At 39.3% G+C, this 15,675-nt stretch overlaps 3 protein-coding genes across 3 annotated transcripts; 2 read left to right on the forward strand and 1 right to left on the reverse strand.

Annotated features, from left to right (window-relative positions):
- Positions 1-3,830, forward strand: LOC123878488 (zinc finger protein 433-like). Its single transcript, XM_045925675.1, has 4 exons — positions 1-320; positions 724-856; positions 1,654-1,818; positions 2,621-3,830. The coding sequence occupies exons 1-4, from the start codon at positions 153-155 to the stop codon at positions 3,604-3,606; spliced, it is 1,452 nt and encodes a 483-aa protein (XP_045781631.1). The 5' UTR covers positions 1-152; the 3' UTR covers positions 3,607-3,830.
- An 864-nt stretch (positions 3,831-4,694) lies between these two features.
- Positions 4,695-11,183, forward strand: LOC123878484 (PR domain zinc finger protein 5-like). The gene is made up of 5 exons (XM_045925670.1): positions 4,695-5,033; positions 5,683-5,815; positions 6,569-6,664; positions 7,732-7,905; positions 10,004-11,183. Exons 1-5 carry the CDS (start codon positions 4,869-4,871, stop codon positions 10,984-10,986), a joined length of 1,551 nt encoding a protein of 516 aa, XP_045781626.1. The 5' UTR covers positions 4,695-4,868; the 3' UTR covers positions 10,987-11,183.
- Positions 11,184-13,864: 2,681 nt separating this feature from the next.
- Positions 13,865-15,071, reverse strand: LOC123878498 (protein krueppel-like). The gene is made up of 3 exons (XM_045925695.1): positions 14,743-15,071; positions 14,364-14,490; positions 13,865-14,278 (listed from the first exon to the last, which is right to left on the reverse strand). The coding sequence occupies exons 1-3, from the start codon at positions 15,016-15,018 to the stop codon at positions 14,271-14,273; spliced, it is 411 nt and encodes a 136-aa protein (XP_045781651.1). The 5' UTR covers positions 15,019-15,071; the 3' UTR covers positions 13,865-14,270.
- Between the last annotated feature and the right edge of the window lie 604 nt (positions 15,072-15,675).

Consider the following 15,675-nt stretch of genomic DNA (forward strand, 5'->3'; position numbering starts at 1 on the left):
CAAAATAGGTATTATCATTTTGAACGAATTGAATACTTTTTACATACATTTAAATTAGGGACGATAATATTTAAAGGAAATAAGTGATGTGAATATTTTTTTGCTCTGGATATTACTGCTACTAACTGACTGAAATTATTTTTTATAAAAAAATGGCCCATGTGAATGCAAATAAAACCCTAAAGGGACCCTTGATCAATAAAGCATTGTGTCGTTGCTGCCGTTCGATAAAGAAATGTCGTCTTCTCACCGCTGAATACGAGTTCAAAGGCTCCAAGGAGGTGTATTGTGATATGTTTACAGACGTGTTTGGTCTTCATGTAAGTACATAAATAAATAGACTGTTAAGGCTGCCTGTCCATTGAAGGCAAGCGGAGCGGAGATATATATGTATATTTAGCAGCTGTTAAATAACTTAAATCCTCTGAAAACTCTATAAAACGGAACCCTTATACAATCATTTCATTGTCTGACCATCTGTCATGTTTATCAAGACCCGTTAAAGGAATCAACACATATAGATAGGGTATTTCCTTAGGCCTGGAATCATATCTCAATCGTTAATTTGACTGGTAGCAATGTTGTGTAGCATAAGTAAAGGGAAAAATTCCACCAGCTTCTAAGTTTATGAAATTAATATAATTTTAATAAGGGCCCAAAACACAGTTTATTAGGGCGTGCTTCTGTGGTTAGCTAGTCCATAAGCAAAATGTTCTGTTTCAGCTGCCACATTTAGACAGCGACAGCATGGAGTGCTGCATATGCGCCATCTGCGTGTCCCGGTTGCGCGAGGCCAGTGACTTCAGGAAGCAAGTGCTGCAGTCCGAGCAGTTGCTTTTAGATTCACGCCTCAAGGGTGAGGAAGTGAAGTACCTATACATACTAAACTGTCTTTATCTTTCCAGGATTCCATATCGCACAATGGGATTCTATCACTAAGCCTCTGCTGTCTATCTATCTATATCTAGCTATATCTTGTGAACCGTAATAAGCAGAGAGTTGAAATTTTTAACAGTGTGTTTTTCTATTGCTGTCCAGCCAGCCCAGTTGATACGTATTTTTTTTTTACCTTTACCCAAGAACTCATTTTCATTGAAAATATGTATTTATCGTAACTTACCGAATCGAGTATTCAGAATCGCCCTGCAGAACTCTTGTAGTTCGGACTTCAGAAGAGGATCCCTTTACTTAACATAATTTGGCACAGAGATAGCTTGAATCATGGACGCATAGGGTTTTTATTATTGAGTCTTGATTACTATTCTTCCAGAAAATGCCAAGAATGTTAAGCTAGAAGTTAAAATGGAACCAACCAACGACTCTGACATACATGAGACCATAATGACGGTGGGAATTTTTTTTTTAATTTTTTTTATATTACATGATAGGCTTGCGCTTAACAACAATCATGCTTAAAAAATAAAAATGCAATGACGAGGTCTAAGTTGGAGCACGCTTGCTTTGTTATACGTGGCAGGAAACACGGATGCTGGAAGGACATATTGTTCTTCCATATTGTATATGTATATCTATCATAAACAACATATTTTAATTTTTATGACAGTTCAAAAATTGAGACAAGAAATTTATACATATTATAATAATTTTTTATAGCAAATCATTCTTAAATTTTGTTTACGATTCTTATTACAGATTCAGAAATTGAGACAAATATAGACAAAACTATACAAACTGTAGATGTGACAAAAATAAAATCATTGAACACAACGAGTAACAAAATGGAAGTTGAGGAACCTCTGAGTACAGCAGACAAGATACGGAAGCTGTATACAATAATGAAGGAATCCATAAACCAAGGTGCTATTAACTTTATAAAATTACTACCGGATACCCGGCACTCTAAAACATCTTCGCATTATTGCCTTTCTAATTAAACCAGTTCGAAGCATATCGTTTGGATGGCTTCAAAGTCTATAACAGACACAAGTAGTTTTTATTTTATTTTTGTGTAATATTATAAAAGTTACTAGATGATGCCCGCGACTGTTTAATGTAAACTTTTGTTGACTTTGAAAGTAGTTCCGATGACTACAACGCGTCGCTTCAAGATGGCATTAACAGTCGCTTAAGTAGGTACTGGTTGAAAATACACGGCCACTGGCAGCAAGTGAACCGTGGCCTAGCGATCAAAGGCGCTCCGGCAGGCATTCAGAACATTTGATTCGGTAAGTTATCGAACAATAAGATGTATTTTCAATTACGATAACTTACCGAATCGAATGTTCTGAATCACCCTGCGGAAGCGATATCCAGTTAGACACAGGTTCAAATTCTGCCAATTCCGCAATTTCCGATACGTATTTAAAATTAATTTAGACACTACCGTGACCCGACTGTGCTACTACGCTAAAAACCTCAAAACCATCTTCGCATTATTGCCTTTCTAACTTGAAACTGGTCTGGGGCACATCGGTCGGATGGTTTCGAAGTCTATAACAGACATAGGTAAAAACATTTTTTGTGTTTTATGTAATAAGAATAAGAAAGATTAGCTCACACGCTAATGGTGGTAGGATTAAAGCTGCCACTCTATAGTGGTGCTTTATGATCGAAAAAAAAACAGAATCAATTCCATTAACCTACTTTGTATTGTTTCCAGAATCGTCGGATGAGAAGTTGAAAACAATAAAAGCAATCGAACCCATCGACCAAGATGAGATGGTCCATAATAATACTGTTGTGATTATCACCTACTCATACGCGTGTCCATTCCGTAACAGAATAAGCTTCTACTACTGCTTCTATTGCAATGACGTTCAATTCACGAACCCCATAGAACTCAGAGAGCACACGTTAACGCACGACCCAAAACTATTCGAGAAAAAGTTAACACATTATAATAGGATACCGATAGTGGATATCACGAGAATCGATTGCAGGCTGTGCCCAGAAAAAATATATAGTGTTGAAACGTTTAAAACCCACATAACTTCTAAACACCAAAAAGTCCTCTACCCTGTGACCAACGAGTTTTTAAAATTTAAATTGACTCCAAACAATTTAACTTGCACCGAATGTAATTCAGTTTTTACTTTCTTCGATGCGTTGAAGAAACATATGGTTGGTCATTTCGGTACTCATACGTGTGACATATGCGGCACGTGCTTTCTGGAGCCCGCGTCCTTGCGCACGCACATAAAGACTCACAATAAAGTGGACGCGAACTACCCCTGCGAGATATGCGGGAAGAATTTAAAATCCAAATACAGTATGGGGTTGCACGTTGCGACGGTACATGAGAAGAAACCCACGGTCAACTGCTACAAATGCGACGCGGCGTTCCTCTCGTACGCGTTACGCAACCGCCACCTGATCGAGGCGCACGGCGACAAGCGCACGTTCCCTTGCAAGTTGTGCGATAAGGTTTTTCGGATACGGAAAAATTTGGCGGAGCACCATAGACGTTGTCACGTGAAGGCCTTCAACCATCAATGCGTCATTTGCGCGAGGACGTTCTACTTACCTTCAATCTTGCAAGCGCATATGGCAACTCATACAGGAGAAAGGAATTTTAAGTGTAAACACTGCGATAAGAGCTATTCGGGTCTCAAGTCGTTAAATTGGCATATGCGTTCACACAAATGATAAAAGATAAAGATAAAAGATAGAAGGAGGAAGAAAAAGGATTTTAAGTGTAAACGTTGGTAGAGCTACTAGGGTCTGAAGTAGCTAAATTGTGTTCACTAACTCCGATCCACTCTGCTGTAGTGGACTGACACCTTTAGTGCTGACAATTCAGTTTTGAAGTTGTGTACAATCGAATTTACAGGTTTGCCCGTGGTGGTTTACGTGTTTTTAATAAATTGTTGTCAAAAGTACTATAGATTTTTATTTGCTTATAAATAATTGTTTCTACAATCACTACCTATATATTTTAAACTGGAGGATGCTCGCGACTTCGTCTGCGTGGATTTAGGTTTTTAAAGATCCCGTGGAAACTCTTTGATTATCTGGGATAAAAAATAGCCTATGTCCGTCCCCGGGATATAAGCTAACCCTGTACCAAATTTCGTCAGTATCGGTTAAACTGTTGGGCCGTGAAAAGGTAGCAGACAGACAGACAGACACACTTTCGCATTTATAATATTAAGTATGGATGTGAATGTGTTGGTTTGTCCTTCAATCACGCAGCAACGCATTGACCTAATTTATTACAGGATAGATATAATTGAATATCTGAAGAGTGATATAATATGCTGCTTTTTATATCGGAAAATAAGAGTTCCCACGTGTATTTGGAAAATCTTAAACTAAGTGAATGAAGTTGCGGGCATTAGCTAGTCCATCTCATCTGGACAAGCCATAAAAATGTTTTGTGACGAAAGATTTCATTTGGTAAGGTCTTAGTTTGTTTTGGAAAATCAACGAATTCTCCACGGGATTTTTAAAACCTAATTTCATGTGGACAAATTTGCTGTTGTCCGCTTATATAAAATATAACAATAAAATACACATTGTAGACAATTTAGTCTATCTATTCAACAACAGATGGCGTTAACTTCAATAACTTACACCACAGACGAAAAGCATGAAAGTGCAAACGTCTTCCACAGGCCACGCCGCACAGAGTATGTTATTGGTCTATGCACGGCATAAATGAACCATAGAGTAAATCTTAAAAGAGTCATAACCAGGGCCATAAAATAAATAAAAAAAAAAAACATATAGTAAAATGAAAAATGAACCACAGACCACGAATCCGGAGAACAGAACAACAAAATCAAAACAAAAACTTATTTAACTTGAAAGCATTAATAGGTCTAATAATCGCTTGAACATATTTAAATTAAATTAGACTACTGCAGTGCAATATTATGTGAAAGTGTACTGTGAAGATAAAAAACAAAATGGCTAATGTGAATGCAAATAAAAACAAGGGCCCCATTATAAACCCAGCGCTGTGTCGTTGCTGCCACTCCATAAAGAAATGTCGCCTCCTCACCGCAGAATATGAGTTCAATGGCTCCAAGGAGGTGTATTGTGATATGTTTATGGATGTATTTGGTCTACTTGTAAGTAAACAAATTGATGGCCTTGTATTTTTACTTATTTACTATTAATACCCTCTGCCTATGTTTCGGTGAATAATATATGAAAAAAGCCTCTTTTCATATATTATTTAAGTACATTGTAAGATGGGTATTTTCAAGTTGATCAAAGTTACTATCCTGCCAAGTTACAAACCTTACTCTCCTCAGAGTTATACTTATGTTACCTATGTTGCTTTTGAGGGTGCTGAGTCCAAGCTTTGCAAGGCTTTGTTCATGAGGAAGATTTTTCAGTTCCCTAGGCAACTTAGGGGCTCAGCTCTGTACCCTTCCGAATAGCTTCTCTATTTAAAGGCGCCTCTTTCAACTTCGGGTAACAGCCCTGTCCACCCCCTTATATTATCCAACCATTTGCGTCTTTGGCGACCTTGAGCTCTTTTGTCTGCAATTCTCCCTTCCAACACTAATCTTGGGAATGAGAAATGTCCAAAGAAAGCAAGCTTCCTTCGCATGAATTGTTATATGAATTGTTGGAAACTCATATCCACCATGGATATGAGTTTCCAACAATTCATATCCTTAACGATTAATAAAAGATTTGTTGTTCTTCTTTCTTCTCTCTGGGCTGGTTTCCGCACTTAAACGTTTCCGTCTGTTTGTTGTTCTGTTTTAGCTACCACATCTAGACGGCGACAGCATGGAGTGCTGCATATGCGCCACCTGCGTGTCCCGGCTGCGCGAGGCCAGTGACTTCAGGAAGCAAGTGCTGCAGTCTGAGCAGCTATTTTTAGATTCACGCCTCAAGGGTAGAGTGATAATATTTTACCAATTTTTAATTTTTATGGCTCCACTAGATGATGCCCGCAACTTCGTCCGCGTGGATTTAAGTTTTTTGAAATCCCGTGGGAACTCTTTGATTTTCCGGGATAAAAAGTAGCCTATGTGCTAATCCTGGATATTATCTATCTCCATTCCAAATTTTAGCCAAATCCGTCCAGTAGTTTTTGCGTGAAGGAGTAACAAACATACACACTCACACACACACACGCACGCACTCACACACGCACGCACACACGCACGCACACACACACGCACGCACACACGCACGCACACACGCACACACACACACACACGCACACACACACACACACACACACACACACACACACACACACACAAACTTTCACCTTTATAATATTAGTGTGATACCTCAAAAGGAAAACTAATATTATAAATGCGAAAGTGTGTCTGTCTGTCTGTTTACCGATTCTGAGGAAATTTGGTGCAGAGATATCTCGGGGATGGACATAAGCTACTTTTTGTCCCGGAAAATCAAACAGTTCCCGCGGGATTCCTAAAGACCCATCCGCTCAACCGATTTGTATGTTTGGTACAGAGGTAGCTGGCGTCCATGTTATTGACATAGACAACTTTTTATCCAGGAAAATCAAACAGTTCCCACGGGAACTTTAAAAATCTAAATCACGCGGACAAAGTCGCGGGCATCCTCTAGTATAAAATAAAAACAGGTGAATATTCTGAATTGTTTTTATTTCTAGAAAATGACAAGAACGTAACGCTGGAAATTAAACTAGAACCAACCTGCGACTCTGACACAAGGGATGGAGTTAGCGACTCAGTACACCATAGTGACGGTAGGATAGTATGTTCTTGTTCATTTAGCTTGGAAAAGATTTTTTTAACCCCCAACTTAAAAGAGAGGTGTTATAAGTTTGACGTGTGTATCTGTGTATCTGTCTGTGGATCGTAGCTCCTAAACTAATGAACCGATTTTAGTTTAATTTTTTTTTGTTTGAAAGGTGGCTTGATCGAGAGTGTTCTTAGCTATAATCCAAGAAAATCGGTTCAGCCGTTTGAAAGTTATCAGCTCTTTTCTAGTTACTGTAACCTTCACTTGTCGGGTGTGTTATAAATTTTTAATTTACACTTGTAATGACATAGATAACTTTCTATTAAAAATATCACACGATGAAACTCTCAGAAACTATAAAAAAAAAAAACAAAAGTTTAACTGAACCTGATCTCACAAAGGTTCCTTGTATCCATCGGAACCCTCAAAATTGAAATTTCTGCAGTGATTGCTCTAAGCACCAAGATCCTTAAGGTGAACACACACTTATCCGAGCCGAACGAGTCGAACAAAACGAATTTTAGAATTCTGTACATGAAATCTCATGATACCTCGCATACTTCCGATTCGGACAATTCGACGCGGCGAAGTGTGCGAAGTTTCATGAGATTTCATGTACAGAATTCTAAAATTCGTTTCGTTCGACTCGTACAACTCGGATAAGATAAGATAAAGATAAAAAAAAGGATAAGTGTGCGTCCACCTCAATATGTCAGATAGGTTTAAAGGTTGCCTGGTAGAGATTGCTCCAAGCAATAAGGCCGCCTTTGCACACAAATGTTTTTTCTGTTTTCTTCTTTCTGTGTTGTGATCCTTTACATGTGTTTTTGTGTGCAATAAAGTGTTCTATCTTTTTTTTTTTAAAAAAAAAAAGAATATTAGCCATGCTAATCATGACTAATACTCCCGTTTCCCCTCCAACTACGCGTAAAGCTTGTGCTAGGAGTGGGTACAACAATAGTGGGGTTTGAACCAGCAACCTTTCGGAATTCAGTCCGCTCCTCAACCGTTGAGCTATCGAGGCTTAATCTATCTGTGAGGAGGATCTATCTATGCTGTTTGTAATTTCAGATTCAGAAGCAGACACAAAAATGGATAAGGATGCACAGATTATGAATGTGACGAGTACTGTGACCAAGAAGTCATTGAAGAGAACCAGGAATGGACACAAGTTGTTAGATCAGATGAGCGCAGCTGGGAAGATCCAGAGGCTGCACAGAAAAATGGAGAAGTTATTGAATCCAGGTCAGATTTTTTTTTTCTCTCTTGTCTGGCTTTACAAAGATTAGCCAATGTCAAGTTTGTAGTTATTTGTAACAAGTTAGGGAAACTATACAAGTATGGACCCCGTCTGTGCCGGCGCTCGCCGACATACGCACGGCACCCCCCCAGAGCGCTCTCCAGTCAGTCCCAACAAAAAAAAAACACTCCAAAAAGGCAGAGCACGCCCGCCAGCCAACACCAACACAGACCAAGTCCAGGTCAGAAATTATTATCTCAATATCTCAATAAGCCTCAATAGCTCAACGGTTATAGGAGTGGACTGAAAACCGAAAGGTCGGCGGTTCAAACCCCACCCGTTGCACTATTGTCGTACCCACTCCTAGCACAAGCTTTACGCTTAGTTGGAGGGAAAAGGGGAATGTTAGTCGTGATTAAAATGACTAATATTCTTTTTATGAAACAAAAAAAAATATTATCTCTTTAGGGTTCCTTACCTCAAAAGGAAAAAGGAACCTTAGTAGGATCACTTCCTTGTCTGTCCGTCTGTCTGTCAAGAAACCTATAGGGTACATCCCGTTGACCTAGAATCATGAAATTTGGTAAGTAGTATTGGCATCACTCAGAAAAGCAGGTATTATTTAAATATTTTTATCGAATTATTGGAATGTCCTCTCCAAAACCAACACAAAAAAAACACAAGTTTAATGTGTAAGGTTATCCGAGAGTTTTAATCTAAACAAACTAATGCCAAAATAAATAATTTAATTAGAGCGTGATTGCTATCACAACATCTAATTATCCAGTTCACAACCCAAATACCGAAAATATGCGATATCGCTTCGAATCTCAGAAGGAGACTAAACTACAACCTTCAAAACACCCGTATTTACGCAAGTTCAATCTTGTTGTCCTCCTAGTAACAGACTGTATGACATCGAATGAGCCAAATATCGATTTTACCAAACTACCTTCATCAGCTAAATTAATAATTTTATATTATTTTTGACAACTCAAATCAACTTTTTAAAAATAACCTTACAGTAGGTAGGTCTTGTATAGCACAAGTACAGGAATAAATCTGAAAACCGTGAATTTGCGGTTACATCACAAAAAAAAATATTAAACGTGTTTCAATTTTCGAAGTAAGATAACTAAGTATACTAAGTTGGGTATCATATGAAAGGGCTTTACTTGTATATTCTTAAACAGTTGCTTATTTTTATGCATAATAGTTATTGATTTATCGTGCAAAATATGTGAATCTATATATGCGAAATAAATGAATCTTTAATATGAATGACTCTGTAACTTAAATATGAATGACCTTGTACAAATTTTGCATGCCTGATTATGTAAGGTGAAACATTTCTACAATGTATTTAATAACACCTAACTGTAAACAAAAAATGTTTCTGCAAATAAAAATCTTGTATCTTGTATCTTGTAAAATACCCGAGTACGGGTACCCTCGGTGCGCGATTCTCTGCAATAAAAAGTGATAACGCAATTTGGTCTATTTCCATCACCCAACTTCATACCGTAAGGACTGGCCTATCTGAACTCTGCTCCAGGCCAGTATATTCTGGTACTTCCGTACCTACGATCACCTTGCTATCTGTCTTCAGACACTTGGGTCGGTAGTAAAAAAAACGGGCCAAGTGTGAATGGGACTCGTGCACCGAGGGTTCCGTACTTGGGTATTTATCCGGCATTTTGTACGATAAATCAAAAACTATTATGCTTAAAAATAAATGAAAATCTGTTTTAGAATGTACAAGTAAAGCCCTTTCATATGATACCCCACTTAGTACTTTGAAAATTAAAATACATTTTAATTTTTTTTTTCTGTGATGTAACCACAAAACGGTTTTCAGATTTTCTTATCGGTTTTCAGATCTTTACTTGTGCTATAAGACCTACCTACCTGCCAAATTTCATGATTCTAGGTCAACGGGAAGTACGCTATAGGTTTTCTTGACAGACACGACGGACGGACGGACGGACAGACAGACAGAAGGACAACAAAGTGATCCTATAAGGGTTCCGTTTTTCCTTTTGAAGTACGGAACCCTAAAAATAATTATGAAATGATGAAGAATCGTAATGTATTGTTTTTCAGAGCCACCAGAGAAACCGCAAACGAAAAAGCATGCTGAGCCGATGGACCAAAACCGCATGGCGCTCATCAATACCGTTTTAATAGTTACCTACTCATACGCCTGTCCGTTCCTCAATCGGATAAGCTTCTACTACTGCTTCTATTGTAAAGACCAGTTCACGAGCCCCACAGAACTGAGAGACCACACACTGTCCCACGATCCGAAACTATTCGAAAACACAATAGAACACAACAAGATACCGATAGTTGACATCACTAGAATCGATTGTCGGCTGTGCTCAGAGAAAATAGACGATATTGAGACGTTCAAAACCCACATAACCTCCAAACACCAGAAAGTCCTGTACCCTGTGGCCAACGAGTTTTTGAAATTCAAACTGACACCGAACAACCTAACCTGCACCGAGTGCGATGCGGTATTCCCGTTTTTCGACTCCCTAAAGAAACATATGGTAGAACACTTCGGCACGCACACGTGCGACGAATGCGGCGCGAGGTTCATAGAAGTTTCATTACTACGTTCGCACATAAAGAAGAAACACAACAAAGTGGACGCGAACTACCCCTGCGAGATATGCGGGAAGAATCTGAAGTCCAAGTACAGCATGGGGCTGCACGTCGCGACGGTACACGAGAAGAAACCCACGGTCAACTGCTACAAATGCGACGCGGCGTTCCTCTCGTACGCGTTGCGCAACCGCCACCTGATCGAGGCGCACGGCGACCAGCGCACGTTCCCTTGCAAGCTGTGCGACAAGGTGTACAACCGCCGGAAAACCTTGATAGAGCACCATCGGCGGAATCATTTGAAGGTCTTCAACCATCAGTGCGAGCTGTGCGCTCAGACATTCTACTTGCCGTCCAGTTTACAAGAACATATGGCCGTTCACACTGGAGAAAGGAACTTTAAATGCGAACATTGTGACAAAAGCTATCCGGGCCTGAAATCTCTGCAGTGTCATATGCGTTCACACAAGCGATAGTGGGTGTCATGATTATGTGAATAGGCTTTCATACGTACGTTTTAGACTACCCCGAGGGTATCGTTAAGTCGAAAGAAAGGAAAACGTTTATTAGGGTTCCGTAACTCAAAAGGAAAAACGGAACCCTATTAGGATCACTTTGTTGTCAGTCTGTCCGTCCGTCTGTCGTGTCTGTCAAGAAACCTATATGGTACTCCCCGTTGACCTAGAATCATGAGTAGGTAATCGTGCAAAATGTCGAAAAAAATACCCGAGTACGGAACCCTCAGTGTGCGAGTCTGACTCGCACTTGGCCGGTTTTTTTTGAAAATTGTTTCACCAGTTATACCTACGGGGTAGGTTGCCCTGGCGCCTCTAATCCTCTTATCCTTAAGCATCAAAGCCAAAAGACCTCAAGGCGCTTCTTTGGTATATAAGAATAAACTGTGTCATATATGGCACAACCCCAAAAGAAAGGTCTCTAAAACTCAGCATAATGCTGTATGCCTAGGGATCTAGGCAAGCGCGCTCCATCTTATAGGCTGCATTGTCACTTACCAGCAGGTGTGATTACAGCTAAGCACTAGTCTATGAATTTAAAAATAAACGCCCTGGCGCAATGGAGAGCCCTATAGTCTGTGGTAGACCCCGTTGGCAGTCTTCGGTTACGGAACCCTATAAAATGCATATTATTCTGAAGAGGGTATGTCACGTTATGGTTCCCATTGCCTGTCCCAGAGGGTAGTTACAAAAATATATGTATGTTATTATACTTCACAGCATAAAGATGCAGGAATGGTTATGTTTGGGTATTTATACAATGTAGTTTTATTTAAATGATTATGTTAAAAGTTTTGTTTTATTAACCACCGACCCAAAAAGAGGGGTGTTATAAGTTTGACGTGTGTATCTGTCTGTGGCATCGTAGCTCCTAATGAACCGATTTTAATTTAATTTTTTTTTTGTTTGAAAGGTGGCTTGATCGAGAATTCTTAGCTATAATCCAAGAAAATCGGTTCAGCCGTTTGAAAGTTATCAGCTCTTTTCTAGTTACTGTAACCTTCACTTGTGGGGGGTGTTATAATTTTTTTATTTATATATACTAACTTATGCCTGTGACTTCTTCCGCGTTGATTACACAATTTCAAACCCCTATTTTCCGCCCTTAGGGGTTGAATTGTCAATAGTAGATTGTATCATAAGGTAGCAAAATAATATCTTTACGGTGAGGGCGCTTTTTTGAATCCAGGGTGAAGTGAGAGATTACAGAGTAGAATCCCGAGCGTAGCGAGGGATTCTTTAGTACAATCCTGAACGTAGTGAGGGATTCAAAGTACGTCGCCCGAACCAAAAATATTTTGCGCTCGAGTCTACTTTTCATCACCCTCTATGAGGAAATAAAATGCATATATTATTGTATCTAATATTATTAATTAATAAAGCATAGATTAACAAGTAAATTGAAATTAAATAGTACATATCTAATAATAAAACAACTAAAACCTTATATTACACTTGCAAAGCCATGAATTTCTAACAATTCGTAAAAATTGACGAAAACGCGGGCTGTAGTTCGGGCGTTTTTAATTTGATTTCTTTTTTAGGGTTCCGTACCTAAAGGAAAAACGGAACCCTTATAGGATCACTTTGTTGTCTGCCTGTCAGTCAGTCAGACAATCAATTCAACCAATTTTTTTTAGCATAAATTATTATTCATGCCATTATCATGACAGCTTTATTGCTACTACCATCTAGCCTATGGGCTAATAGAGGGCTCTCTCCGTCACTCGTTTCATACAATCGTAGTTCCGATTTCATTTGAATATTAAGCAACCAAAGTCCATGAAATTTTGCAGACATATTCTAGAAACTAATATCTATGTCTGTGGTTTTCCAGATTTCTATTAAAATATTCGGTTTCAAAGTTACGCGGTCTTAAGAGTTTTCATACAAATCTTTGAGCCCCTGTAATTTTAAAACTACATATTTTTAGAAAAATCTAAAACACCACAGACACAGATATTAGTTTCTAGAATATGTCTGCAAAATTTCATGGACTTTGGTTGCTTAATATTCAAATGAAATTGGAACTACGATTGTATGAAACGAGTGGAAACGAGTGACGGAGAGAGCCCTGTTAAACAATATCTGTGATCGATTTCTTTGGCGCTGAACATTACCTAGACTTTCAAATTCAAAAAGTGCGCGGCAAAGATAATCGCGGCGCACTTACGAGTATAAAACTGCGCCGCCAATTATCTTTGCCGCGCACTTATTACTCACTAGAGGGTGCCCGCGGCTTCACCCGCCTGGATTTCGGTTTTTTAAATCCCGCAGGAACTCTTTGATTTTCCGGGATAAAAAATAGCCTATGTCCTTCCCCGGGATGTAGCCCATGTCTGTACCAAATTTCATCAAAATCGGTTCGGCGGTTGGGCCGTGAAAACGTAGCAGACAGACAGACACACTTTCGCATTTATAATATTAGTACCTATGGATTAATGAAATTACCACCTTTGGGTGCATTTAAAGGCGACCCAAGTCGTCTTTTTCGAATAGATGGGATGAAATAGTAGATTGTATCATAAGGGAGCAAAATAATATTTTTACGGCGAGGACGCTTTTTGAATCCAGAGCGAAGTGAGGGATTGTAGAGAACGTAGCGAGGGATTAAAAGTACGTCGCCCGAGCCAAAAAACATTTTGCGCCCGAGTGATACACTCTACTTTTCATCACCCTCTATGAGGAAATAAAAGGCAAATTTTTGCACACTGCCCGTGGCAGTAGGTTGTGTTCGTGTATAACTATTGCACTACTAACTGTTATTTACCCAATTTTGCAAAATAAATATGATTACATGAAGTCGGAGCGGACCGTCAGTTAGCGTTAGTAAATTGTAATTTTACTAAACACATATGGCTACCGGCGCCGCGTCGGTGCCGCCATTTTATCACGTGGGAATACAATAGTATACAGACTGTTCACTATAACTTGTCCCTTGTCGTCATGTTGGCACCATTGCAGTTCACACAATAATAAACTCTAAGTTCTGAGGAATAAAGTGAACAAAGCAATGGTGCCAACATAACGGCAAGGGACAAGTTACTGTGAACAGTCTGTACATAAAACGGCGGCGTAGGGCCGCGGCCGGTGCGGCGACTCATGTTTGCTTACACTAACTCACGCCGCGCCGGCTTCATGCGCAGGAGGCTCGGAGTGAACTAGCAGTTTAGCGACAGCTGGCCTTGCATTACTGACCAGCCAAAGCCGCGGCGCTTAGCCAGTGTGAGTCCTCATGTGCTTCACTAAATTACTATTTTGTGTACATTTATAATTGCACAACTTACATACGAAAGGCTTTTCGCCAGTGTGAGTCCTCATGTGCTTCACTAAATTACTATTTTCTGGACATTCATAACTGCACAACTTACACACGAAAGGCTTTTCGCCAGTGTGAGTCCTTATGTGCTTCACTAAACTACTGTTTACTGCACATTTATAATTGCACATCTTACAAACGAAAGGCTTATCGCCAGTGTGAGTCCTCATATGAATAACTAACTTACCATTTTCTGTACATTTATAATTGCACAACTTACACACGAAAGGCTTTTCGCCAGTGTGAGTCCTCATGTGCTTCACTAAATTACTATTTTGTGTACATTTATAATTGTACAACTTACACACGAAAGGCTTTTCGCCAGTGTGAGTCCTCATGTGCTTCACTAAATGACTATTTACTGTACATTTATAATTGCACAACTTACACACGAAAAGCTTTTCGCCAGTGTGAGTCCTCATGTGCCTCACTAAACTACTGTTTACTGTACATTTATAATTGCACAACTTACATACGAAAGGCTTTTCGCCAGTGTGAGTCCTCATGTGCTTCACTAAATTACTATTTTCTGGACATTTATAACTGCACAACTTACACACGAAAGGCTTTTCGCCAGTGTGAGTCCTTATGTGCTTCACTAAACTACTGTTTACTGCACATTTATAATTGCACATCTTACAAACGAAAGGCTTATCGCCAGTGTGAGTCCTCATATGAATAACTAACTTACCATTTTCTGTACATTTATAATTGCACAACTTACACACGAAAGGCTTTTCGCCAGTGTGAGTCCTCATGTGCTTCACTAAATTACTATTTTGTGTACATTTATAATTGCACAACTTACACACGAAAGGCTTTTCGCCAGTGTGAGTCCTCATGTGCTTCACTAAATGACTATTTACTGTACATTTATAATTGCACAACTTACACACGAAAGGCTTTTCGCCAGTGTGAGTCCTCATGTGCCTCACTAAACTACTGTTTACTGTACATTTATAATTGCACAACTTACACACGAAAGGCTTTTCGCCAGTGTGAGTCCTCATGTGCTTCACTAAATGACTATTTACTGTACATTTATAACTGCACAACTTACACACGAAAGGCTTTTCGCCAGTGTGAGTCCTCATGTGCCTCACTAAACTACTGTTTACTGTACATTTATAATTGCACAACTTACACACGAAAGGCTTATCGCCAGTGTGAGTCCTCATGTGACTCACTAAACTACTGTTTACTGTACATTTATAATTGCACAACTTACACACGAAAGGCTTATCGCCAGTGTGAGTCCTCATGTGATTCACTAAATGACTATTTCGTGCACATTTGTAATTACATAACTTGCACACGAAAGGCTTTTCGCC

This window comes from Maniola jurtina, chromosome 26, assembly GCF_905333055.1.
Source record: "Maniola jurtina chromosome 26, ilManJurt1.1, whole genome shotgun sequence".
NCBI lineage: Eukaryota > Metazoa > Arthropoda > Insecta > Lepidoptera > Nymphalidae > Maniola > Maniola jurtina.

Excerpts from the sequence above, each read along its gene's own strand:
- LOC123878488 (XM_045925675.1), top strand. The coding sequence starts at position 153 with ATGGCCCATGTGAATGCAAATAAAACCCTAAAGGGACCCTTGATCAAT. Across the intron at positions 321-723 it reads CAGACGTGTTTGGTCTTCAT|CTGCCACATTTAGACAGCGA; the intron begins GTAAGTACATAA and ends GTTCTGTTTCAG. Across the intron at positions 857-1,653 it reads TTTAGATTCACGCCTCAAGG|ATTCAGAAATTGAGACAAAT; the intron begins GTGAGGAAGTGA and ends TTCTTATTACAG.
- LOC123878484 (XM_045925670.1), top strand. The coding sequence starts at position 4,869 with ATGGCTAATGTGAATGCAAATAAAAACAAGGGCCCCATTATAAACCCA. Across the intron at positions 5,034-5,682 it reads TGGATGTATTTGGTCTACTT|CTACCACATCTAGACGGCGA; the intron begins GTAAGTAAACAA and ends GTTCTGTTTTAG. Across the intron at positions 5,816-6,568 it reads TTTAGATTCACGCCTCAAGG|AAAATGACAAGAACGTAACG; the intron begins GTAGAGTGATAA and ends TTTTATTTCTAG.
- LOC123878498 (XM_045925695.1), bottom strand. The coding sequence starts at position 15,018 with ATGAGGACTCACACTGGCGATAAGCCTTTCGTTTGTAAGATGTGCAAT. Across the intron at positions 14,491-14,742 it reads GGACTCACACTGGCGAAAAG|CCTTTCGTTTGTAAGATGTG; the intron begins CTTTTCGTGTGT and ends ACTGGCGATAAG.